The 27696-nt window shown below is 40.5% G+C and overlaps 1 protein-coding gene across 6 annotated transcripts in view; it reads right to left on the bottom strand.

Annotated features, from left to right (window-relative positions):
• Positions 1–3444: 3444 nt before the first annotated feature.
• The window catches only part of myt1b (myelin transcription factor 1b), a 126837-nt gene continuing 102585 nt past the window's right edge, over positions 3445–27696 (bottom strand). Inside the window, exons 6-24 of one of the 6 annotated variants that reach the window (XM_077214254.1) lie at positions 26716–26778; positions 25777–26066; positions 24001–24945; positions 21896–22030; positions 21572–21662; positions 20766–20885; positions 18837–19051; positions 17742–17932; positions 14649–14912; positions 14407–14561; positions 14251–14313; positions 13969–14037; positions 12986–13048; positions 12182–12265; positions 11063–11284; positions 9629–9720; positions 9423–9526; positions 8397–8540; positions 3445–8290 (exon numbers count right to left, since the gene is read on the bottom strand). In XM_077214254.1, the coding sequence (XP_077070369.1) occupies positions 8147–8290; positions 8397–8540; positions 9423–9526; positions 9629–9720; positions 11063–11284; positions 12182–12265; positions 12986–13048; positions 13969–14037; positions 14251–14313; positions 14407–14561; positions 14649–14912; positions 17742–17932; positions 18837–19051; positions 20766–20885; positions 21572–21662; positions 21896–22030; positions 24001–24945; positions 25777–26066; positions 26716–26778 (3454 nt within the window). In that variant the 3' untranslated portion in view covers positions 3445–8146. The remainder of the gene's footprint in view (positions 8291–8396; positions 8541–9422; positions 9527–9628; positions 9721–11062; positions 11285–12181; positions 12266–12985; positions 13049–13968; positions 14038–14250; positions 14314–14406; positions 14562–14648; positions 14913–17741; positions 17933–18836; positions 19052–20765; positions 20886–21571; positions 21663–21895; positions 22031–24000; positions 24946–25776; positions 26067–26715; positions 26779–27696) is intronic. The other 5 variants (XM_077214255.1, XM_077214256.1, XM_077214259.1 and 2 more) reach the window with 5 other exon arrangements.

Genomic DNA, 27696 nt, shown 5'->3' with positions numbered 1-27696 from the left:
CCGTCCCGGCGGACCCTCTCCAGAACTCCTGGTAACAGAGCAATCGGGGGAAAGGCGTACAGACGTGACCTCGGCCACGGCTGCACCATAGCATCCAACCCCAGGGGGGCTGGAAGAGTGATGGAGAACCACCGATGACAATGAGTGGTCTCCTTGGAAGCGAATAGGTCCACCTCGGCGCGACCGAAACTCAACCAAAGGAGCTCCACCACCTCGGGGTGGAGTCTCCATTCCCCTGGCCTCGGCCCCTGCCTCGACAGGGAGTCTGCTACCACATTCAAATACCCAGGGAGATACATTGCTCTCAGAGATAGTAGCTTCCCTTGGGACCACAGGAGGATCTGACGGGCCAACTTGTAAAGCCGGCGAGACCGCAGGCCCCCCTGATGATTTATATAAGAGACCACCGACGTGTTGTCTGATTGAACTAACACATGATGGCCTCTCAGGTCTGTTAGGAAGTGTTTCAGAGCCTGAAACACAGCCAACATCTCTAGACAATTTATGTGCCACGAAAGATGATGATCCTGCCACAGACCTTGGGCTGGGCGACCACTCATGACCGCCCCCCACCCTGTGAGGGAAGCATCCGTCGTTAGCGTTATGCGACGACAAAGAGCCCCCAGCACAGGACCTTTGGATAGGAACCAAGTTTCTCTCCACATGACCAGAGCACGAAGGCAGCGCCGCGTGACTTTGAACGTGCGGAGCGGATTTCCCCTCGGGGAGAATCCCTTGGTCCTGAGCCACCACTGTAGCGGTCTCATGTACAACAGGCCGCAAGGTATAACGTTGGACGCTGCTGCCATCAGACCCAACAGTCTCTCCATGCATTTCGTGAAAGTGCGGGGAGATAAAGCTAGGCCAAACGGAAGAACCCTGTACTGGTACGCCTCGCCCCCGAAGGCGAACCTCAGGAACTTCCTGTGTTGTGGAAGGATGGACACATGGAAGTATGCGTCCTTCAGATCTATCGTGACAAACCAGTCCTCGGACCTGATTTGAGACACGATCTGCTTGATAGTGAGCATCTTGAATTTTAGCTTCCCTACCGAGCGATTCAATATGCGCAGGTCTAAAATTGGACGCAACCCCCCATCCTTCTTTGGAACGATGAAATATCGGCTGTAATAACCTGACTCCAAACTGGGAGGAGGAACCCGTTCTATAGCCTCTTTTTGAAGGAGCGTTTTCACCTCTTGTTCCAATACCAGAGCCTGCTCGGGGCCCACCACTGTGTGCAGAACCCCTCTGAATTTTGGTGGACGACACCTGAACTGGATAGCATAACCCTTTTCTACTGTCTGCAGGACCCAATGAGATATTTTTGGAAGGCTTTTCCACTCTGCCAGAAATTCTACTAAGGGTACCAGCCTCTCGAGACTGGCCTCTGGTGTAACTTGAGCAGCAGACGCAGCGCCCTGTAACGGCGCACCGGCAGGGAACAACTGGTCTGACCGCTCTGAGACCCTCCTCAGAGGGAGCGAGCGTCCCTCGGGAAAGCGCTCGCTGGGATCGTCTGTGCCCCGGCATAAAGGCGGGGTTGGCAGAACGAGCCCCTGAGGGCACCGAGGAGGAATGGGCACCGTAAAAAGAGGTGAACACCTTTCCGCCTCGGTGGGGACCACCCTCAGCATCCTGAACGGCTTGGCGTCAGGACTTCTTCTTAGCCGAAGCCTTCTTAGCCAATATAACTGTCCTCAGATCAGTTCTACTGGGAGAAGGCTTCGGCTGAGAGTGTCGCGGCTGAGCCCACTGTCCAGCAGGGGGAGCACGAGACGCGACACTCTGCCTCTGCTGCGCTCTATGTGATGAGCTCGAAGACGGCCGGGGCTGCTCCCGCCCAGCAGCCCCAGGGACATGAACTTTAAGGGGAAGAAACTTTTTAAAAGCTGCAGTTTGTTTCTTTTCTTCTTGGAATTTATCGATAACTGAATTCACAGCATCACCAAACAACCCCATGGGAGAAAGAGGAGCATCTAAAAGAAAAGCTTTTTCTCTCTCTTTAATATTAGTCTGATTTAACCACAAATGTCTTTCTGCGGCCACCAGAGCTGCCATAGAACGACCCATTAATTTGGCCGATTCTCTGGTGGCACGCAGGGATAAATCAGCAGCCTGACGCAGTTCGCGAACTACGTCAGTACTGACCTCCTCACTCTCACTCATGTCCCTTAGCAGATCAGCCTGGTATGCCTGCAAGATTGACATAGTATGCAGACATGACGCAGCCTGACCTGCTGCCGAATATGCTTTACCCACCAAAGCCGAAGTGTTTCTTAAAGGCTTGGTGGGTAATGCCGGTGCCTTAAAAGATGATGCTGCTTCGGGGGAGAGATGGCTCGCAAGCGTCTCTTCCACACGAGGCAACGCACCATAACCATGAGCCTTGGCTCCCATAATATTAGCGTATGTTGAAGTCTGGGGACTAAACACTCTATATGACACCGGTTTTCTCCATGATTTCGACACCTCGGTGTGGAGATCATGGAAAAACGGCAGGCACCGGCGTGGAGGCTGCACACGTGACGGCAAAAATCTCTCATCCAACTTTGATTTAGAAACAGACTCCTGTCTAGTCACTGGCCATTCAATATTAAGTTTTTCAACAGCTCTTGTTAACACCTCCATAAGCTCATCACTCTCAGGAGTGTGGGGTGGCGAATCCTCCACATCTCCCTCAACACTAACAACATCAAGTTCCTCAGAACTGGATAGCATTGGTGCCTCAGCCCGAGCGGAAGAAACCGCAGCGCGTGCTTCCGAACCCGGGACTGAGGCACTGGATCTCACAGGTGAAGGGAGAGATAAGGCAGAGCCCGTCTCAAACCCCGCTGTGAGATCCATCTGCGATCCCCACGATAAGCGCCGCCGCTCTGCCTCGGCAGAAGCGGGACCCGAACCGCGGGGAGCGCGCACCGAACCGCTCTCCTCAAAGAGCGATCGGCGGGAGCGGAGCGTCCTTAACGGCAAACGCTCGCAATGCTCACAGTCTGCTCCCTCGAGAGCAAACTGGGCATGCTGAACTCCCAAACAAACAACACAAAGATCATGTGTATCCCCGCTCGTTAAATAACGCGAGCAGGGAGGAACACACTTTCTAAACTGCTGTTCGTCCGCCATAATCTCTCAATATATATATATATATAGGGATAAATTGTTTGTGTGGTGCAGGGTATGTAAGACAGACAATATCACACAGGGACAGATTCACATGTAGCGCGACTGAAAGCACAGAAGCTAATGCGCTTGTGTTTTTGGGGTGCTTTATAGTTTCCTGGTCGATGACGTCACCCGCCTATGACGTTTCATCTCTCCATTGGGCTGATTCCATACGTGCTTCATGACGCACAACGCAGGGGCGTTCCCGCAGCGTTTGACGCAGCTCGAAGTTCCCTTGAAAGGGAACAAGCACATCATGTAGGAAGTGTATACTCAAAAAGATCACATTATTGACACTTTATTTATGTTTTCCATATATAACACTGAAATGAACGATACCTCCACAAAACAGACATTACTGTTCTCTTTTAACACTGATATCAATGAGCACAGGTACAAGGATACACAAACACGGTCACAATCCAAAACCAACTACACACTTCATTTCCAAAGTTACCTCAAATCACGCTCAGCCATAGCTTGTCCTGCTCTATTGAAATGAAATCTCATCAAGGAAACTACCACTGCTACAAAAGTGACTAAAACATGTAGTCTATCACTGTGGAAGTGCTTATTATTATTACTACTATTTTTGGAAGTACCATTTTTTTTTGTCATTTTCTAACGGAGAATAATTTTGTGGCTACAAAATCACCAGTAAAAATAGCTGATCTCTATAAAAAGAATGAAAGAGGACAAGCCTTGGCCGTGGGTTAAAATACAAGTTTTTTCTCGTAGTTTACTTGGAAATTTTCTTTAATACAACAACACTGTCCTTTATTACAAATGTACAGAATCCCATTGTTGTCAGAATAATGCCCGTGCATAAATGCTTCATCTGTGATACGTCCCATGATTACTTCAGACTCGATGAAATGAACCACCACACAGTTTCATACCTGAATCAGAATCACAGTTTTGGGAAGAATAATTGTACATATTGTGATTTATTTCACGTCGAACAATAAGCTGAGTATCAATTTCAATATGATCTGTTCTTTGTGTTCACCACTTTGCTGAATTCCTATTACCTCCCCCCACCCCCACCCAAAAAGAAAAAAGAAAAAAAAGGAGAAAAAGTTGGCATCCTGAGTGGGATTTGAACCCAGTCCTTAAATGTAAACACACCCTTTTCTGCAGCGAACAGAAGCGAGAAAAGGCACACATGAGAAAACCACAGAGCTGTAAGCTACAGTACCTACAGAATGAGGGCCGTTTTGGTTATATCAGCTTAATAGGACAAACAGTGCCGTTTTAAGCCTTCTGACTTTTCAGCTGTTATTGTTTCTCATGAAATTACATAGGAACCCTTTTTAATTGACCTAGAATTGGCACAAGTCTCGGAAAGGTCAAACTCTCAAGTACAAGGTGCTAAATCAATCCGTTACCCTACAAACACAAACCCTTATTTAGTACCACGGGGAGGGGTTACATATGCTAACTTGCATTTGCAGATGCTACACTGCTCCAGAGAACATGCTACATTATTAGGCAGATTCAACACACTCAACCTTCAACACTCGTAGCTGCTCATCATCACCGACAGCAGGCGTTTAAGAAGCATGCACCAAGGAAGAATAATTCACGCATGCTTTAGGCTATCTCACGTCAGTAGTATTAAGCCGATAGAAATGTTTCTCCCATCGTAATAAGAGGATATGATACGTAATAAGAGTATTCCCTCTATGGAGTTTAATAGAAGGAGGAACTCTAATGAAAATTCTGCAGCTACTGATAGATAAGGTCTTCAGATTCCTCTTAAAGCAAAGGAAATGCTGCGGTATTGAAATGCAACGCACACATCTTTCCTGCGGAAAGGTTACAGAGAACGAGGCGAATGAGGCCGGCAGAGGATCTGACATTCTGTGGAAATGGACAAAGATTTATGCAACTAGATCTCCTTCGCTTTCTCCGTGTGCGAGGGCACGCCAATGACAATCTCCAAGCAAACGCTCATATCAGCACATTTCTCTTTTTTCATTTTAACAAAGGGCTTGTTGCTGAGGGCTAACTGATCTGATATCATACAGCCAAATTCGGATGGATAAGGGCCTTCTTTCGTATTGGTGACTAGGCAAAAACAGAAAAACTTCGGTCAAAGGGCATTTGACATTTCAGACAGGATACAGATTCACATTAGACAACAACAAACAAGTCAAAAGACATTTGCGATATTTTATCTCAATTCTGTTGTTAGCCATCCGTTAGCCATTTGTACCTTTTTATCAAAATATAAAATAAAAAAAGATTCCGCTAACACACTCAAGCGCACAAAGAAAAGGTCATTAGTTGGCATTCAAGATTTTTGAGAAGTGCACACATGTTCTGTCCAACACAATATTGCTGCCATAATAGCAAATGAACAAAATGGCCGCATGTGTACTATTTAACAAAACGACCAGCTGAATAGAGGCACAATGTTCATTTCACGACTCGCTATTATGAGTCATACAGTTGTCATTGCGATGATTGGCATTTTACACACGTATCTAGTGTGGCGTGTCCCACCAGAACTGCACAACACCATACAATACTAAAGACGGATCCACTGAGGAGAACTTTCAGCACACTACAATGCGTCTAAACGATTAAAAGCCTAAGACTAATCTGTTAACCATTGCCCCATTAATGTGGCTGACATACATACAGAGGCCCAGTGAGTTTGGACCAGAAAATAGGAAACTCTACAAACATCCTCGTATTCTTCGCTTTACAAATGTACGTTTACATATTACAAAAAAAACACATCGTATCCTGCAACCACAGTAAACTGGGTCTGTCTTTTTTTATATATATATATTATTTAGTCTTCTATGGATAGTAGTACTCACAGCTTTTGGAAAGATATTGTTTCTGTTTAGCTATTATAAGAGAAACAAAAGAGTTAACAATTACACTGTAAAAATATATGTATGTTTATATACTATATATAGTTTTTTGTCTTTTTTCTTTTAAATACAGAATGAATATATTGTGTATGTATGGCCATCACGGCAAAGGAATAAAGGCATCTGTAACAATCCCCACTTAGGTCACGATCACATGACCCATAGTGTGGGTGCTGAATGGGCGGAGTTGGTAACGAAAGCACAGGTCAGTGGCACTTTGTGCATCGAAGAAATAAAAATCTAGTATAAGGCTACACGGGTGTATGCTTGTTTGATACTAGTCGAGTAAGGACATTGTGGTTCAAGAGTTTCTGTCAGGATGGTTGGTATTCGTCTTCTGTGCCCCCGCCACAAAAACGCCTGCCGCCCGCTTTCCCATGGTCCAATAAAGATAAGTTCCCATTATAATCCATTTGCAATTCAATAGGATCGTTCAGGGGACACAGTTTTTGGCCACTACTGAGTGCTTGAGGAGGTATAAAATAAAAAAAATAAAATAAACAAGCACAAGAAGATCCAGAAGAACGTCTCCTTCCTTTTGAGACGGATGGGGAAAGAGTCAAAGCTGTAGGTTCCACAGTACTGGAATTGCTTTTTTTCTCTCTTTACATTCCTATAGGAAGTAATGCTGGTATAAGGAAAACCCTCGATAATCATCATGTTTTATTCTGTAGTCCAAAACATGTTTTTTGTCTTTATTTTTATATCGCCAAAGGTTCTTCAAGACTACTAAGACTTCACAAACACACGGAGACGTTACAAAATAAATATACATAACAACTGTATCACAGTTCATAATTTCATCATAAATATTAAATAAATAATAAATAGAGATTATACTTCTCCTTCAGCTGTGTTAGAAATTCGAAATAAAATAAATAAAATAAAATGCAAATAGAGACAGCAAGAGATAGAGATAGATATACAGGTAGAGAGAAAGAGAAAAAGAAAATACAAAATTATCAAAACATCGTTGGTTAAAAATATTTGCACTTAAAAAATCTACTCTATGGATAAAACTCTATCATCAAATGAAACAAAGTTATAAAAATTAGTGGTACATTTTTTTTCCTCTTCCCAAACATTGATGTGGCAAGTTCCTTGTCACATTTTCATGACCTTTTATAAACAGAAGGGCTGTGAATATTTAAATAAGTGAATTCAAATAAATAATACAGTTAAAATTAAATTATAACAAAATATAAATAAATTACAGTAAAGTCTGGACAAATTTCGTATAATTTATAGATCAGTGACGATCCAACATCTTGTCTGATGTTGAATGGACTGAAATGAAGTGCAACTCATTGTTCATATGTAATAGATATGACTACGCTGGGTAAATATTCCTACAGTGTAAGTACTACAAATAAAGGAGAGTAAGCTAATGTGCCTGTGTGTAGCTCTAAAACAAAACAACCCAATAAACAATAAAATGGATGCTGAGATAAAGAAAGTAGTGTTTCAACAGGTGGGATTTACAGAGTCAACCGCATGGCACTGATAGGGTTGCACACGCATTTCGCTCACTTTGTATGTTAGCGCAACATCCTCTCATTTCCCATGACCAGAAACCTCTTTCGTTTTCTTCGGGAAAAGAAGGAAAGATGAGCAAATACTGCATATGTCTGTTGTGCCGGGGCTCACGTAGGGATCACTTGTGTTTGGAGCGTCACATTTGTTGTTTCGTAGGAGCAGCATCCTCACAAATGAGTAAAAAGACTCTTTGACCTAAAGCCTGGGCAGCACATCTTCTGGAGGTTCTACTCCCCCCTTCGTCTTCTTCCAAAACTTCTCACTGTAAAAGCAAAAACTAAAGAAAACTAGGTTTGTGTCTCCTTTTCTTTGTAAATAAAGAATTTGGTTCCATCTTCGCCTTCCAATCCAGCAGCTTTTGTGGATTTTGGTCCTTATAGTAATATATATAATATACCTATTTTTGAACTCACAGAATGCTCCCTGGGATGGAGGTTTAGATTGTTGTTCAAAAAAACCTGAATGCCCTTTTTTGTGTGTCATTTGTACGCTCTTCCCATAGCTCTACGTTTCTATTTCTCTTCCACGCTTCTGTTCTTCATCCTTGTCTTTTGGCCTAGTCAGACCTTGATGCCTTTCACCGCCTTGTTAATGGTCTCCAGAAGGGCCTTGTTCTCTGGGTTCTGGTAGCAGTCCTTATTGGTGTACATGTCAGTTAGGGTGCTCACGTAGCTCTCAAAATTCTGCTCTGTGATTGGCTCCTGCTGCAATGCAAATCGGAAGTTGTGAGTGACAATTTTAAAATGTCGCATTTAAATCATGCAGGAGAGGAAAGTTAAGGGAGCTGCTGTAGGAGTGTGTGTAACTCACCATGTGAGGCAGGCGGATGTTGGCCAGACTGCGTATAAGAGCTTGACTGAGTCCAGACAGTTCCATAAACAATGCCTCGTTCTGTTCTTCAATCACCTTATTTTCTTGCTCGATGTTCTTCAGGTTCTTCTCCATAGATGTGATCTAAAGCACCACAAAAACTGATGATAACAACTTCCCATCTCATAAGTGACATTTCCTTTTAGCAATGCAAGTTGTTTGTCGCAACTTCCTACAGCTTAAATGTCTTTTCACATTGTAAACATAAAATTGTTTGCTAGTCAGCTAGTTGGATTACATTGGTTACACCAGTTGGAGCGTTTATACATTACTTTTCAAGATTCTTTAAAAAATTGTTTTTGAAAGAAATCTCCAATGCTCACCAAGGCTTCATTTATTTGATCAAAAACACAGTAAAATAACCCAGTAATATTATGGGATATTATTAGAACTGTTTTTATTCAAATATGTAATTTATTTCTGTAATGTGAAAGCTGAATTTTCAGCATCATTACTCCAGTCTTCAGTGTCCCATGATCCTTCAGAAATCATTCTAATATGCTGATTTGCTGCTCAAGAAACATTTATTATTATCATCAATGTTGAGAACAGTTGATTAATATTTTTGTGGAAACTGTGATACATTTTTTCAGGATTCTTTGATGAATAGAAAGTTTAAAAGAACAGCATTTATTTGAAATATAAATCTTTTGTAACATTATACATCTTTACTGTCTCTTTTGTTTAAATTAATGCATCCTTGATGAGGATCAAATCTTTTTATTTTTTTTTATTTTATTTTATACGAACCCCAAACTTTTCAATAATACTGTGTATAAATCCTGAAGTCGAATGAATAGCATATTCATAAGCAATGCTATTTACATGATAATCCAAGGTATATTTCTAAAGAATACAATGGTTTTACTATAGCAATACCATGTTGTAAATTATATCACAACGTAATATATGATCTTTAGTGTACTATCTATGTTCTTTTGAATTGTCAAGAGTTTTATGGCTAACCTGTGTTTGAAGGTTGACCATATCTGCCTCCATCTCATTGTTGGATTCATTGAGCTCATTGATTTCTTTATTAAGCTGCTTGATGTCTTCATCATTGTCCAAGACTGTAAAGAGAAAGAAAAATGTGTCATCTTGAGTGTCCACAAAATATGACATCATAAGAGATGATGGAGGTAAAATGTAGGAGAAAATGTGGGATGTCTCACCGTCACTTGCTCTGAACTTAGTGCTGAGATACTCTTCTCCAGGGAACTTGGCTTTCTTCTTGTTGAGGGAGGCTCTGGGACAGCCTGAGAGACTGGGGCCAAACACAATCGATTCATCATCAATCATCACAAAACATTTGCTTTATGAGCAATCCCATAATGACTCAGACTTGGCCAATACCCTTAAACCTAAATGTAGAGTGTATCATGTCTGTGCTGTTAAAGGAATAGTTTACCCAAAAATGAGCAGTTTAATCCAAATCCTGTGAAGAGATACAATTGCTTTCTATGATAAACATATTTAATTTTGTTTTTTATTCACATATAAACACATAGAGCGCATAACATTTGGTAAACATGTCTTTTTTTTTCAGAAGTGCTTTATAGATTAAATGAACTAAATGAATAATTGATGATCTTTACAACTGAACTGAATCAACACTGAACTGACTTCAGCTGAACAGCAGCCATAATGCATAATTGTGTTATCAATGTAAAGCTGCTTTGAAACAATCTGTATTGTATAAAGTGCTTTATAAATAAAGGTGACTTGACTTGTGTGCGTTAATCGCTAAAACAAACCTCATTGGTTCTCTGCATATGTATTTACCATATGTGATGTGCCGATCATTTTTTAATCACTGTTTAAATTAAATTAAATTTAATTTATTCATCATAGAATATGATTGTGTCTCTTCACAAGACTTGGATTAAACTGCTTGATTCATATTGATTCTTTTAACAATCTTTTTATGACCTTTTCAGATCTTCCAAATTTTTGTTACCTGGGCTTTCAATGGACTAACAGTAAACCTCTCAGGTTTCATTAAAAATATCAAAGATTAACCAAAGTCTTAGGGGTTTGGAATGGCATGAGGGTGAGTAAATTATGATAGAATTGAAATGTTTGGGTGAACTATCCCTTTAAGGTGTGGCCACATTTAGCTTTGTACAAGCAATCAGGAATTTTGCACAAGGGAGTCGAAAATGTTTGTTTAAGTTTGAACTCAAAAACTCAATCCCCCAGTTTCGAAGACAAGGTTTAAGCCTAGTCCCAGGCTAAAATGCATATTTGAGCTCTTTTAACTATATAAAAGCAACTTGCACTGACATGTTTTGAAATATGTCAGCTCCATTGTTTTGTCTCAAGATGCACACCAGTAATGTTTTTTTATAAGTCAGATTAAACCAGGATTAGGCCTTAGTTCAATTAAGACATTTAAGTAGCTTTTATAAACATAAGTGATCTCGGAGTCAACCGTTTTGCATGCATTGCTGTACTATTGCCAACTTTGTCCATGACAAAGTTTTGTTAATGTGACGGCACCTTTAGTTTGAATTGCAAATATAATGACAGGTTTCCCACCCAAACTCACGCCACTGGTTGACACAAATTTCACGTAGCAGTCAAACCCATATTTTCTCATTAATTACCTGCGGTGGGTGAGGAAGCTGCCATTGGCGTGTCCCGATCCGTCACATCCCGGTGTGGGACAGGTTGGGCCTTCTGTCTTAAAGGCCTTCCAGGAGAATGGAGATCCGTTCAACAAACCCTCCTTCTGCCGCCTGGCCGCCAGCGGGCATCCATACGCACTGCGGTGAGTGGCATACTTCCCGCTGATGTGACCCAGGCTGTCACAACCTGGCACTGGGCATCTGTGAGAGAAGGAAAAACATAATGATATTTTATAGATGAGTTTGGTTAGAGCTCATAAGAGCATTTATCCCATCAAAAATATCACCTTGCTATTGACTTCGGTTCCCATCTGTTTACTCTCTGTCTCACTCGAGTCTCTATTCAGTTTTGTAAAGAGGGCAATATTTAGCTACATACTTTGCCCAACAGAGACTGTGAATATTACAACATTGAAGTAAACTAAAAAAAGAGAGATTTTTACACATCGGGGAGCTTGAGTGCCGCCATATGCCGGCTGCTCATTGACTGGAGTGGAATTATGTGGATAAAAAGCTCCTACGCTTGGCAGTCGCAAAAAAACAAGAAGACAAAAACCCACACACTGCACTGCAGATGACTTACTAAGAAAAACATAGACCAATATTTTAATACCCTGTGAGCCATCTGTGCTGTAATATATTGTTCACAGTTTTTTATTTTCTCAGCAGTATAACTGTGTGTCTTTGTCTCCTTGCTTTTAGAAGTTGCACAATGGAATAAAACACACAAGGCCTTTTCCCAAAGAAATCTGAACAGTACTAGCACTAGTTGGCCATGCAGGGCACTGGCTCATAAGCTCATGTAGAGTGAGTTATTTGGAAGGTTGCCAAGGTGATATTTAACAAAGTTGAACACAGTATTTTGGGATCACAAGTGGTTCTAGCTGGAAATGCTTGATTAAATCACATCTGTCTCAATGAAGAAGGGTATTCTAAACTGCTTTACACTGTTGTTAAATGACTGTGTGGTTGGACAAACCTATTATTCAATATCTGATCATTCCCTTAAAATATTCCTGCCTAAAATGTGTCCTTTTTTACCGTACAGTAGCATAAAAGAAATGGGGAAAAGCCTTTGGCTTTCTATGCAGTACGAACTTTAAGAGCTCGGAGTCCTCCTTGTCGTCCTTGATGGGAGTTGTTTTTATTCCACCTTTCTTGGCCCGTGGACACCCAGACAAACTGAAAATAGAGAGTATGCAGCTCATGATCAGAGGAGCCAGAAACTCAGAACAACAAGGATCCAGTACTACTGACCCAAAGCAATGTAGAAGAAACCAAACTCAAATACTATTAACAAAGATGCAAGCATACACCATATCCTTATCAGGCGCAATGCAATGATTTTCCAGCTATTTTATCTCACTGAAAGTGAAATGCTACAAAAATGTGACAAAATCACAGCCAATCTGAAAATATTTGATATCTAATGTGAGGTGATTTTAGGTAAACTGGAACATTTTTCATCATTGAGGTGGCGAAAAGTGGCCCAATTAACCTGAATCTCTCAACAGCTATGTAAAGTTGGACCAGTGAGAATTCAATGTGGGCAAGGCCACTGAGTGCACAATGTGACAAATATAAAGCACATGGCCTACAAAATGTCTTTTTGCACTAATTAACATGGAAGACGTGATTTACTGCTTGATGCCTCGCGCCTGGTTAGGAAACAGTGACCTCAGCAAAGTTTTAGATAAACAGATGCTGCCATTGAGTGCATTAAGAAAACTGCACAAGATCTGGGGTCAGTTTCCTATCTAAAAAGTGATTCAATAATGGGGACGGCTAATAAATGAAGTGTGGCATACACGTGTGTGTCTAATATACAACTGTCACTAAACTTCTCTGTCCTGTGTATGTATTGATATGTATGATATGGAGAGCTTGTTCATTTGGCCATACCTTCTGTGAGACGCGTAGTTGCCAGTGATGTGACCTGAACCATCACATCCCGCAGTTGGACATCTGGGAAAGTGAAGTCAAACTTAAATTGTGATGGGTTATAATACTTCTAATAAACTTGTCCAAAAACAGGTGCAGTGTGAAATTTCAGTGTTATTTCAATTCAATTGGATTTTTTAGATAAAAGTATTACAGGACACATGCAAGTCTCTTTTTTCCAATTCGTTATTACATTTCTATTTAATCAGTTACTTATTTTTTATTAATTCAATAAAATAAATATTAATTTGATTGCACCAATGTTTAAATTAAATTGTATGTTATTATATTTATTAGCTTAACAGCCTGCCAGGCACAACATTGCCCACCTTGCACAAAAGTTTGGGGTCAGTAAGATTTTATTAAGAAATGAATACTTTTATTCTTCAAGGACCTATTAAACAGATCAAAAGTGACATTACAGACAATTATATTGTAACAAAATATTTCTATTTCAAATAATCCCTGTTCTTTTAACTTTCTAATCATCAAATAATTCTCAAGTAGGTTTTCTACAAAAATATTAAGTAGCACAAATGTTTTCAACCTTGACAATAATAACAATTTGTTTCTTGAGCATTAGATAATATAATGATTTCTGAAAGATCATGTGACACTGAAGACTGGAGTAATGATGCTGAAAATTCAGCTTTGCATCACAGGAATAAATTACATTTCAAAATATATTCAAACTGTAAACAGTTATTTAAAAAAAATGAAACCAACTCCAAACTTTTGCTTGACTGACATACAAGAAAAGGCATATTTAGGAAACACTACACCTTTAATACTGCAATCGTACAGCAACCTTAAGTTAAATCATGAGTACAGTACTGCCTTTTTAAAAAAAGAAATGACAAAGAAAAGAGTAAAAGCAGCATTTAGCTGAGCAGACCCAAGTGAACACGAACAAGGAAAAAAGAGCAGAAGTAGAGCAGACATACTTGAGTTCAGCTGTGTGTGCTGCCATGAGGGACCGAAGACTCTTATCAGCGAGAGGACACCCAGACAGGCTAAAAATGTTGAAAAGAGACAAGTAGGGAAAAAAGAGAAGGGGAGAAGATAAAGCGAAAGAGCCCAGAACGTCCCAAATCAGTGCAAAAAGCAAAGAGCTGGCGAGAGTTAAGCGAGAGAAAGATAACATCAATGTGATGTCTTGTTTTAATTGATATTTCCCCTCTGAAGGCAAAAGAAGGACAAAGAGGTGAACCCCAAACACTATGTACCTGCGATGGGATGCATAATTTCCGGTGATGTGTCCGCTGCCGTCACAGCCTGGAGTGGGGCATCTGCGAGGGACAAACACAAAAAAGCCTGACTGAGTGAAACGATTCCAATATCAATATGTACACAGAAACGCATGCAAACTAAAAGTGACTTACAGCAGGAGCTCTTTCTTGGTGTCCTTGGGTTGGAACCGGACCTTAAAACTAGGGTTTGTGACCTCGCCGGGGTACTTCCTGTCCTCCAGGGTGTCCTGCATCATGTCGCAATCCTCAGGGTCGGAAGAAGCAAATGACTGAACGCTGTGGTCCATCTGTGCAAAGATACGAATGTATATTACACCAGTTTGCACAACTAATGATAGATCTGCTCTTCCGGCCTAATTTAGATGGAAGTGTACCTCTTCTAGATCCTCCTCTCTCTGCCGATTGGGTTTGGTGTAGTCCAGAGGCCCCTCCCACTCCTCTTGTTTGTAGGTGTGTAAAGAGTGGGGCGAGATGCTGCTGTTGCCATGGTGAAGAGATGTGGATGATGATGAAGATGATGAAGACAGATCAGGGGAACGCACTTCAGGACTGGTGCAAGGCATGCCCAATTCTCTCTTTATGGGCTTCTTCATGCTTAAGTCCAAGGTGCCGTTCTCATCCACCTCAATTTCCATACTCTATAACAGAAAGAAATAATTTGTTGCATTTATAATTAATAACTGGGCTTGTGATAATGATGTGATAAAAATGCATATTATTACAGATTTTTTTTTTTTTTTACAAAACAAAAATATGAGTGGTACAAAACTCGCATTCTCAATGCTGGGATGCTGCAATGGTTGCCAAGGCGTTGCTATGGTATTCTGTATGGTTTTTTAGCACATTACTATGTGCTGCTAGGTTTTTGGGGGATGGTTTCCAATGCATTGCTGCACGGTTCCTAGGGTGTTGTGGGTAAAGATGCTATAAAAATCCACGTGATTACAGAAAACTAAAACTTTTCTCACATTTTACAAAAAAGTGTGAGTGGTGCAAAACTCGCTTTCACAATGCTGGGATGTGGATGGTTGCCAAGGCGTTGCTGTGGTGTGCATGCATGTTTTTTTTTGTTGCGCATTGTTATGTGGTTGCTAGAGTTTTGTTGATTATTGACATGGCTTTGCTGTGGTGTTCTGTATTTTTTTTTTTATAGCACATCTCCATGTGGGTTTTGTGAGTGTTTGCCAGGGTGTTGTGGGTGAAGATGTGATAAAAATGCATAATATAAAAATATTTTTCTGTAATCATACTATGATAAGTATTGGGGAAGTTTGGGTATTGTAGGTGATTGTCATAACATTGCAGATACCAGGGTGTTCTGTATTTTTAGCACTTTGCTATGTGGTTGCTAGGCTGTTTGCAAACACATTGCTGGGCAGTTGATAAGGTGGTCTATATGGTGTTTTAGCACATTGATGTGGCTGTTGCTATGCAGTTGCTAATGTGTTCTTTGTGGTTTAGCACATTGCTATGTGGTTGATAGGGTGTTGCTATGCAGCTGCTCATGTGTTCTGTGCTGTTGCTATGTAGTTGCTAATGTGTTTTATGTAATTTAGCACATTGCTATGTGGTTGCTAGGGTGTTTCTATGCAGCTGCTAATGTGTTCTGTGTGGTTGCTAGGGTGTTGCTATGCAGTTGCTAATGTGTTTTATGTGGTTTAGCACATTGCTATTTGGTTAGAGTGTTGTACTTGTTAGTACTGCCAAGGCATTGCAATGCAATTGCTTAGAAAAGTAAAATTATGCAATACAATCTGAGTAAAATAAAATGAATTAAAAATAATTAAGCTTAACAACAAAGTAACACAGCTATTATATACGATCCAATTATAACAAACATTGTGTGCAGATGTAGACGGATGATGGATGGATTAGTATTAAAATGGGCATGTTTACATATTTGTGCGAGTGCATATGAAGTTGGAGATGTGCACACACAGTAGGCACTGATCCCAGAGCAGTCCCAGTCTGATTAGCGTTGAGCCACTGGGCCTTTCTGCCCATTAATCTTCCCCTTTTATCCCCTTCTGCTAAAAACATGTCAGGAAATCGAAAAATGATGAAGTAGTCACTCCCTGGGATGAGGAGAAAGCTTTTTTTTAAAAAAAAATCACAATATCGAGGACAGAGCTTCTCCAATTACAGTAAAGATCCCAGAGTTCTCTGATGGAGGAGGGGGAGAAAAAAGAGGCTGATAGCTTATATCTTTGGGTGTGAAAAGGGACAAGGAAAGAAAGAAAGAAAAAAGGGAGAGGAAATTGAGGGAATGAGAGAGAGAGAGAGAGAGAGAGAGAGAGAGAGAGAGAGAGAGAGATGCCCTCATTTGCATTATTCATGGAAATATTAAATAAAAGAACATGGAGCACCTGGTCCTGCCTTATCTAGGGAGCTCACTATCAACTTAATGCAATAACAACATGAAGAGGAAACAAGGATGAAACGAACGGAGGGACAGATGAAAGGGAGGTGAGATGACGCAATATGATCTCAACAGCAAGCAAACGCATTCACGCTAACGCTACATTCATCTGATATAAACTCTGCTGAAAATCAATCCCAAACGGAGATAGGCTTTATTCAATTAATAGATGCTTACAATTATAAACTACTCTTAAAAACTAATAAACATCTGCACGTGGTGTGTGTAGTTAGCAATGTTGTGGAAACTAATTTGAAACCGTAGCTTGCTAAGCTAAGTAGTTAAGCTATCTAAAGTAGATCTTCCACAACAGAAACAATAAGGATATTAATTGGGGTCACAGCACCACATTTGAACACATACTAAACTAAATGCAGCTAATAAGACAAGAAAACACCCTCATTCAAATAAATTAATCAAAAGCAGCAGTGTTAATCTACATTTTATTTCACTACAAAAAGATGTAAAATTCTTTATAGGGACTTCTGAGAAAACGGCTGATCAAAGACTCAGATCAAAGATGAATTTGTGAATTGTTTTTTTGAGTCAGTTCACTGCAACAAAACACCCAAATGAACCAAATTGCTAAAATGAATTCCTAACGCTACTTCAAAAAAAATATCTGATTATTGACTCAACTAGCTTGGTTGCAAGGCACATGCGTTTTGTCAAGCTACTCATTACTTGTCAGAAAAATTTACTTGTTACCTAACAGCTTCTTTATTATCAAAACAGCTACTAAAAATGTTGTTTAGTTAGCATCATTACTTTTAGTTGGTTGCTACCCAACAGTCTATATGTATTGGCAATGTTCTGGCTAATGTTTGCCAACTGTTTTAGCTGAGTGCTGTCTCTAGTAAATAAGCTAGTTATCAGTTGATAGGTCCATGATTGACTGTACAGAAAACTCTTCTTGAAAATTTGTGTTCATTTGTGTGCATGTTTTTTTTCTAGAAACCATTAAAGTATTTTCTGTAAAGCTGACACGTAAAAAACAAAAAGAACTGTAATTGGTTAAAAGTCTGTGTTATATGAGATTGTTCTGTACCTTATCTGGGTGTCTGATGCTGAGGTTCTCTGGTCTCTCCCAACAGCGTGTGGACAGGTTGAGGATCGCAGTGGCAGCCATATGGGCAGCTTCGGCATCATGGGAATAATCATAGCCAGTGGAGGAGCTTTTTCCATAACCTACGTGCAAGCTGGGACTTGGGGGGGAGGCCCTGGGAAATGGAGGTTTGGCTGAGGGCAAAAGAGAATATTACACTAGTTAGTAGTAAAGAGTTGATCCATCCATTGAAGAACACTCTACTAAACTCACTTACCGCGATAAAACTTTAAAATAATGGTCCGTCATTAATAGGTACCTATGTAGGAAGTAATGCAGGACACATACAACATTAACACTATATACTATTAACTAATATGGAAACAAGATTAACTAATCAGTAAGTAATATCAAATTTAGGACTGAGATAGTTCCTTATTAGGTAATTAATGATTACTGAATGAGATTCGCCTTTTATTCTAGCTTCATGCATTTTTTTTATCAACACTTGAATGTGGGTACGTTTAATGAAAAAAGCTACATTTTGAACAAAACACTGAGAAAATCAAGTTGTCCCACCCCCCACCCAATAGAGTACAACGTGCATAAGCAATGTTTTTATCGACTGTTTCTGTTTCCTTTTTTCCTGTGTTTTGATCTGGTGATTCAATACTATTTCAGAAGATGCATAATAGCGCCCCCTGCCATATAACAGTGATAACACGGAAAGCTGGAAAAATCTGTCAATATTGGGAAAAAGTTAATTAGGCTAATCTCATTCAGTAATTTATGATTACCTAATAAGGAACTATCTCAGTCCTAAATTTGATATTCTGATTAGTTAATCTTGTTTACGTATTAGGTAATAATAGTAGCTGAAATGTTAATGTAGTGCTACTCATTTGTCCTGCATTACTTCCTGCATAGTTACCTAATAATGATGGACCATTATGTTTGATGACCCTTCTTTGCTGAATGACAATATAGAATCTTGAAGCGTATCCATACTATTCACAAAGCACACAATTTACATACATCTCTGCTCTGCAAGAAGTGTATTTTACATAGCGTTCATAAAGCATGACCAATCCTGCTCACATTTGAAGGCTTTGGGTGAAGTTTCGCTGGTGTGCATCTTTGGGGCGAGCATGCGCTTGCCAAACACCTGCACGTCGAAGCTTGCATAATCGAAGGACACCTTGGAGTACTTCTCCAGTTCCTTGGCCAGATTAGCGCGTGGTGTGGCGGGGACGAGACTGGGCCTGTAGCTGCCATGCGGAGGAATCTCCAACTGCTTCACAAAACACATGGGCCTGAAGGGAGGGAGAGAGAGAGAGAGAGAGAGAGAGAGAGAGAGAGAGAGAGAGAGAGAGAGAGAGAGAGGGAGAGAGATTCTGTCATTTTCTTCCTCTACAAAAGAATCAATATCCCTGCAGTGAAGAAAAAAGAAGCATAAAAGGATAAGTGTAAGTGAGCATAGAAGATCAAGAGTGAAAGAGTGGGCTGGAATTAGACAGCAGAAGAGAAGCGGAATTGAAAGACTGACAATGAAACAGAGATACAGCGAAAAAAGAAAAAGGAAGGAAAAGTTCCACAGATAAATAGCCTGTAAAAGAGTAAATGAGAGAGAGAGAGAATGAGTGGTTTGAAAGCAGGGTGACTGAAGGAGAAGAGGATTAAATAGTGTCTTATCAGCACTGAGCACATTAGCATATCGTATAGCATGGAATTGAAGCCCTAAAACCGACTTCTTTTCCTGAAGAACCATGAGCCCTTGCGGCCCTTTCTCTGTTCTGAAGAAAAACTCTGAAAAGAAAATGTTCCAGGACCTAGTAGGTTGCCTACTGAGGCTGGATTTTGAGGCATCATAAATGCTCCAGATTCAAAGGCTATTAAAGGCAACTGCTACCTATGTAGTATACCACATTTCAGTCAGATGTTAAGGCAGCATCTTATGTGTCCTTTACATTATAACTTATATTCAATATTTGTGCATGTAATATAGTTTGTTTATTAGAATATTCAAGCTATTAGCTAAGCAACATGCTAATGTCAAGTAGGTATAAGAATTGGTCTCGCATACACAAATATGGCCGCTGAGCAAACTGACTTTCCTTGAAAAGGACTTTGGTCAAACTCCACTGAAGTCCAATATACAGTGCCGAGTGCTGCTTCCATGATGGTCAGGATGTTGTTTTAAAAGTAGGCAGTAGGCGGCTTGCTAGGTTATGGAAACGAGCAAAAGAATGCTAGCATATGGGTGTGCGTGTCATTGCGGTCTATGACACTGTGTTATGTATTTAACATCATTAACGGATTTCAGGCATAAACCAGACACGGTTTGAAGGAAAAACACGCACGCAAACACCAACGCGTGTTATGATCTGCGTGACAATGGCATGTAAAGTATATTAGCCTCTGCTTCCTGTCTCTTCATTAGTCAGTACATCCCATTAGCAGGGGTGGCATGCGGAGCCGTCAGAGGTCTCTCTGGTGACTTTTCATTGTCGACATCTTCCCTTAATGGGCTTTCTCAGTGAACTGACGCTCATTTAAATCAGAATAACACTAATAAGAGAGGACTGCTTATTATTTTCATAATCCGCATTGCTTTGTCTGACCACAGACATGCTTCCTGAAGGAAAGTAATTATTTTTCCAATACTCCATGCCCTGTAAGTCCCATAATTAGCTTATCAGTGGCGTAATTAGACTAGCAGGTTTGAGGCCCGATCCCAGCTTGAAATGGCAGGCTGTGCTCTATTAGAAGGGCAAAGGAAAGGGAGAACTGATTTTCCGAAACGCCTGACCAATCGTGCTGCGGTAAGTGAGTTCAGCCCTGCAGTGAATGACAGCTGTGCTAACCAACCACAGCAGGTGTGTTTGACGGACACATTCTGCTGACATAGAAGCTGAAGGACAGGGGGAGACCAAACATGGGGTAAGTTTGCTGTTGCTGGGAAAAAAATAGGAATAAATGCTGATGTTTCAAGTTCCTGGGTTTGTTTCATTGGGGTTTAGGGCTCACCTGAGTACACGGTCAGAGTTTGGGCTGCCCTTGATGTGCTCGCCCATGGGCTGGGGCAGGTGTTGCTTGTCATGACCCTTCGTGAGCTTTTCGGCAGCAGCGATGGGACATCCAGACAAACTGACAGAAGAGGAGATGTGAAAGAATGAGGGAGGAAAATACACTACCATCTTAAAAATAAAGGTTCCTTATTGGCATCGATGGTCCCATGACACCCCTTGATTATTTGCACCCCTTTGCAAATACATGTCCACTAACTCTCATTAGAGTATTAGTAGGCTGTAGTAGACAGTCAGTAGACTGTTAGGTTATGGTTATGTGCTTGGGTTTGGGTTAGTAGAATAAGTTGACTTGTAGTTGCCAAGTAACTTATAGTAATTTGAATATCTGTTGGGGGACCATCAAAATAAAGTGTTAACAGATATCAAGAATGTAGTCGACTAATAATCTAATGAGAGTTAGTTGACATGTAGCTGCAAAGTTACTTATAGTTAGTAGAATGTCTAAAGTGGACTATCGAAATAAAGTGTTACCGAACCTTTAACATCCATGGAACATTTCCATTGTACAAAAGATTCTTTACAATGGGAAAGAGTTCTTCAGATTATTGAAATATGAAGAAAAAAAGGTTATTTTTAGAACTGTTGTTTGAAAGGTTCTTTGGGGAATCCAAAATGGTTCTTCTTTTCCATTGGAACCTTTATTTTTAAGAGTGTATAAATTTCAATTATGCGGATCAAATGTACCCATAAAGATAGTAAAAGTACATTTGGGGATCTATGATTCTGAAATAGGAGACTCTGTACCTGCGGTGTGTGTTGCGATTGCTGTTGACATGACCCTGACCAGTGCATCCCGGTGTTGGGCACTTTAAGACATTCTCATGCATGGCCAAAACTGAGAACAACCAATCAGAGTGCAGAAAAATTACGAGTCAGACAATGAACCAAAAAAAAAAAAAAAAGTTCTACCAGCATCGATTTTGAACTATGGAATAAGTGACAGGTTTAGGAAAGGACATACACAATAATAGACGTCTAAAGTGCAGGTTAAAGTGATGCTTTGTCTCTTTTCCTGCAGCTTATCACACAATCAAAAGATGTTTCAACAGTAGTTTGATGTTGACTCACTCTCTGGAGGGATCCGATCTTTGTGTGGGCAGCCTGACAGACTGCGGTGGTGGGGATAGAGTCCGGTCACGTGACCCGTTCCATCGCACCCGGGGGTTGGGCATTTGATCTCTCGCTTCTCTGATCTAGAACTCTCTGTGAGCAGCAAAATACCTGTCAGTCAAACCTTATCTGAAGTCATTATCACTTCTGTCAGGACAGAAACATACAAAAGACGTGCATATTACCGCACACATTACGCACAAACGCGCTCTCCAGTTTCATGCTCTCTGGAAGTTGTAAAGTTGCCTTTGGGCCCATGAGAGGGCATATTTACGGTGATAATTACAGTCATTATGCGTGCAGGCAGGTGGATGTTTCCATTCAGGATTATTATCTTCGGTGAGGGTGCGCTGGGGTTTATTGGACTATCTACTGAAAAAACGGAGCTCATTAAACAGACTTTACCATTGGCAAAGCACATTTCCATATTATACGGGAGGAAAGAGTGAGAAAGAGTGTGTGGGGTCCAAGGTAAATGAACGAAGGTGCAAGGACAAAGGCAAAAGCGAAAAACATGAAAAACAGCCGAGGACACAGAGAGAGAGAGAGAGAGAGAGAGAGAGAGAGAGAGAGAGAGAGAGAGAGAGAGAGAGAGAGAGAGAGAGAGAGAGAGAGAGAGAGAGAGAGAGAAAGGGAAAGGGAAAGGGAGAGAAAGTCGGAGACGTCGAGAGAGAAAGAGATTGCATGTGCGCTCCAGTGGCTCCTTAATTAAATGTTGAAATGTTAACGAGACATGCACCTCCTAATTAAAACTGGTCGGAGCGTGAGGAGGCCAGTTATAGAGGGGGTGTGGAGCCCTACCGAGCGCTCGACTGAATCCAGCACCACACGGACCGGGCACGGTGCCAACCGAGAGCAGAACAACACCACAAACAAAACCAATAAACAAATAAACACGTGCCAAACCAATCTAATTACACACACCCTCTCTCCCCTTCAACTCTCTCGCACTCTCTCTCTCTTTCTAAGTGCTTCAGTAATTATAGACTAAGGCTGGAGTTTATCTATGGAAACCAATTCATTTGACCCATTTATACTCTCCAGATTGCTTCCCCCATTATTAATCTTGCAGTTCTTTGCCTAAGCGAGAGCTTGGCATTTTAATCTTCTTTCTGATTAATCATGTGTGGGTGTTTATTTATGAAAATTTGTTGATATTTGAGCACTTGTGTAGGGTGTTATTGAAAAATGCATATGTGCAATGTTTAAATAGTACTCTGAGTTCACTTCTGAAATAGTTTCTTGCATTAGAGTGTGTATATATACATTCCAGAAACACAAGCAGAAAAAAATTCTGTATGTATTTTACATGAATTCATTTATGTTAGAATGAATTTCAGTGCAAATTGTTAATGGACATCAATTCATCTTCAAAGCACCATCCGTTGTGCGACATCTTGACATAGCTTTTACATACAATCATTCTTATGTAAATGGTCACATCACTCCAAAAATGTATGTAAGAATGATTCTGCAAAGTCCTTACTTTGTTTTTATGTAAAAGCATATTAAAATAACTTTATGCAACGATTTATGTTTTATATAAAGACTGTACACACTTCATATAACCATACTTTTGTAAATAGTCACATTGATGCAACAATTTACATGGGTTTTCCATAAAAAATATGAAGATACAATGTAAAGACTTTGCATAAGTATTCTTACATAAAATTATGTACATTATGCCTTGCATAAGATTATGTACAATTTACACAACTCTTCACATGATTCCTATGAATCCATTTATGTAAGAAAAACTAATTTCAATGCAAATTGTTTGTAAACTTGTAAACTTGTAAACCATTTTTATATAAGTACATGCAACAATTTATGTAAAAATAGTTTTATTTAAAGATTGTTAAGACTTCCTTCAACCATGCGAGTGTAAATAGTCGTGCTGATCCGACAGTTCGTGTAAGAATGGTTTTACAAGAAAATGTTGTAAGGACTACGTAAAGACATTATACATACATTATAACAAAAATTGTCACATCAAATTCATTTACGAATTTAAATATCAATTTTACAGGGGTTGGAAGGTAAAATGGTAAAGATCTGACCTTTTCCAAAGCAGCTCTTGCGGATATGTTCCATGTGTTTGCCGGTCCGGTCGTCGAGAGGAAAAAAACGGTGGTGTTCGGGAATGCGGCTGAGCTCCCGATGAGCTTTGACCTGTTGGGCTTTCAAAGCAATGGCCTGTTCCAGCAACCCCAGGTTCCCCCGCATTATGTCGAACATCTCGGACTCGTCCGCCACCGTTGAGCGTTGAGACAAGCTGTCATCATCCCCATCATCATCATTCCCATCCACATCGGCATCCCTCTCCGACTCCTCAGACTGCACTTCGATAACCACAGGAGATGATGTGGCGGCCTTACTGGAGCTGTAACTTTCTGGCAAAGTGAGTTTTTGGGAAACATAGTCTTCCCTTACGTGGGATCCCTGAGTGGCAGTGATAACCAAAGGGGCTTCTCTCTCCCCTTCCTCTTCAGACCTAACATCATTGTACTCCTCCATGAATGCCTCTCCTTTTTGCATCTCAGACCTCAGCCCCTCATCATCCTCATCATCATCATCCTCATCATCATCATCATCATCATCATCATCATCATCATCTTCTTCTTCATCCTTTTGTGTGTGCATCTCCTCAGTAAAATACTGGTGGTCTGACTCTTTCTGGGTCTCAGTGCGCATGTCTTCTTCTTTATCTTCCATCTCACCTGTATTTCCCATCACCCCATTCTCCCTAGTCACCAGAACTCCTACTTCGTTCCTTGTTTCCTTTGTTTCATCTTCTTCTTTCTCTTCTTCTTCTGGTTCCCTAAAAGGGCTTTTATCATGTGTTTCCACTGTGACGGGCTGTTGTTGCGGCGATACGGGTGCATTGTTGTGGTTCTTGAGGTGGGTCATTGAGTTGGACACTATGTGCTGAAAGTTGGAGAGATCCTCAGAGGATGAGAGCGTGGGCTTGTCTGTGCTGGATGCCTCAATGATGATACACTCCTCTGTGTGAGACAGAAAGAAGGATGTAAATGTTAAAATGTGTCATTTTTAAAGAATACGTTTACAGTCGAGGTTTGACTCTCAAATTGTCCAGTACATACTATAGCAGCAGACGTGGATTGATGGTTTGCCCAAAACAATTCGAATTCTGTCATCATTTACTCACACCTCAAACCTGAATGACTTTATTATTTTTTCTGTGGAACATAAAATATTTTTTGAAAAATGTCTTTTTTTTTGGCCTTATAAGGCCATATAAGGAAGTCAGTGGGGTCCAATGTTGTCTTTCATTGTGTGGACAAAAAACACTGAGGCATTTGTGTTTCACAAAAGAAAGAAAGTATTTCTTTGCAAGACTTTGCATTGAATCTTAAAGGATTTGGATTTTATTCTAAAATGTTTTTGACAGCTCCTGCAGCTTTTTATACTCTCCAGTAATAAGTAAAATCTCTCTGGTTTTTTTTTCTCCTTTTCTTCTAAATTTAACAGGAATACTGTCTCGCTTTCTTACTGCTCAACAGCTTATTTCCTGGCATTTACTGTCACCTGAGAGATTTTGGAGCTCCAACATTGACAGCAAAGAATAACCCAGAAAGTATGCAGCGCTTATCATACATATGGCAATAATGTGACAGTCAACTAGTTGTTAAGTGCAATTCTGTTTAATACGGCACCAGAGTTCACTCTCAAAACACTAGCTGTGACTCATAAAAATGTATCGGAGACACTTCGGGTACAGAGTGCGTTTTTCATTCACTATGTATGAACACAATTGTATTTATTGTCCCAAACAAGACCGACAATCATATTCTGATACAGTTTTTATTCCTCACCTTCATCACCACCCTCTTCTTCTGTATTAATGCTCTCTGTGTTGTGTTTCACTTGCTCCTCTTCTTCTTGCTCCTCTTCCTCACGCTCTTGATCACCAGCCTGCGGTGCCTGTTCTTCATCGTCCTCCTCTTCCTCCCTCAACTCCGTCTCTTCTCCGCTCCCCTCACTCTCTGCATTGAAGCCTTCGTCCATTGCCAGCTTCAGCGGGTGGGACTTCCTCTTGGAGGCGGGTTGCTCTGACTCTGCTTCCTGTAGGCGCCTTTTTCTGGCCAACGGGCAGCTCAAAGCACTATGGGAGAAGACGAATTAATGAGAACAATTGACGGGAAATACAAGATGAAGGACGTTTACCGTACAAGTGGAAAAACAATGAAAGCATGCAAACTACACACATGCAAGCCAAGCATGACATGCTATATGGTAAGCAAACTCAGATGAGGAATGGAAGGATGTTGGAAATTGATCTGTAGGGGGCAGTGTGCTGGATAAAAGCCTTTATAAATCAAAGCCAGTTGGCTGGAACACTTAATTATACTACAATAAAAATAAGAAACAGAGAGAGAGAGAGAGAGAGAGAGAGAGAGAGAGAGAGAGAGAGAGAGAAAATGGAGGGAGTTATGGAGGCTGGAATTCAATAAAGCCCTCACCTAGAAAACCTTGCTATCGGACGGGCAGCGGAGATAGATCTATAAACATGAAGCATCTCAAATGGTTCCCTGAATGTATACATGTGTAAATAAACATGACTGTAATATCTTTCCAATAATCAATACCCTGCCTAAAGACAGGGAGATTGTCATTATTAGAGGAAGAGATGAAGATTAAGATGATCTAATCTACGGGCTGAACGGTGTTTGTGATCAGGAAAGGCTATGTGGCCGCAGAGGGAGGTGAATCAGGGGCTACGGAGCACCACACGGGCATGTCATCTGTCGTACCTTCTGTGTCGGGCATATTTGCCACTGATATGGCCTGAGCCATTGCATCCTGGAGTGGGGCAGCTGAACAGATAGAGGGGGTCAAATTAGAGATGCTTTATAGCTTTTGTTATTTCGTTGTGGTTGTGTGCTAAATAGTTCATCAGGAGCCGTATTTCCACAGACAGCAAGAAACAAACACACATAGATTTTCAAATTTAGCAAAATAATTGCTTCGTCAATAAGATGGAGCTGTGATTGATTTCCGTTTCCTGCGGCTACCCTTCTTTCATTTCATGAAATCCCTTCTGTCTTTTGCAGGAATCCCTAGTATTTTGTCAATTTGTTTCATTGGCATTTTCATTTATTACCAGCAAAACAGTGCTTAGATTTAAACTCGAATCATTTCTTCATGCTCACATGTGTTGATCAAACATGATCTCTGTCTGTGTGTGTGAAGTTTGGTGATATATGCATCATGACAGATGGTTGCTGTGGCAGCGCATAGCCATCAGAACACCCATCATTCACAAACTTAGCTTTCAGCTACCAGTAAGTGTGTAATATTTCTGTTTACCATCTCATCCTGTTTAAAATCAGAATTTTTAAAAAAAAAATGTATGGCAGAAAATGCTAAACAAAATAAAATAAAAAGTGGCCAGATTCCATTTGGGTATTAGTAAAGTAGAGATGCACAATATAGCTGTGGTCAAATTGATTTTGACAGATAAATGTGACTTTTTAATATAATTATATATATTTACAAGGGTTAGTTCTGGTACTCGAATCTGATTGGCTGAGAGCCTTTTCCAGCCGTGCAATATTATGCTCATATACACAGTGTATGAGATATATTTAAGCCAATAAATTGGATTAACCATTTCATTTGTACCCGACTCTTGGTGATTTTATGGTGTTGGCCATACGCGAGAGACTGGTCATAAATTTTCTTGCCGATGATTTTTCTGGGTCAGGTCACCAGGTCTTTTTTATTTTATACAT

This window comes from Siphateles boraxobius, unplaced genomic scaffold (genome assembly GCF_051911475.1).
Source record: "Siphateles boraxobius isolate OS27281-9 unplaced genomic scaffold, OSU_SipBor_1 68, whole genome shotgun sequence".
Classification (NCBI taxonomy): domain Eukaryota; kingdom Metazoa; phylum Chordata; class Actinopteri; order Cypriniformes; family Leuciscidae; genus Siphateles; species Siphateles boraxobius.
Note: the sequence above shows the minus strand (reverse complement) of the source record. Positions and strands in the feature narration are given on the sequence as shown.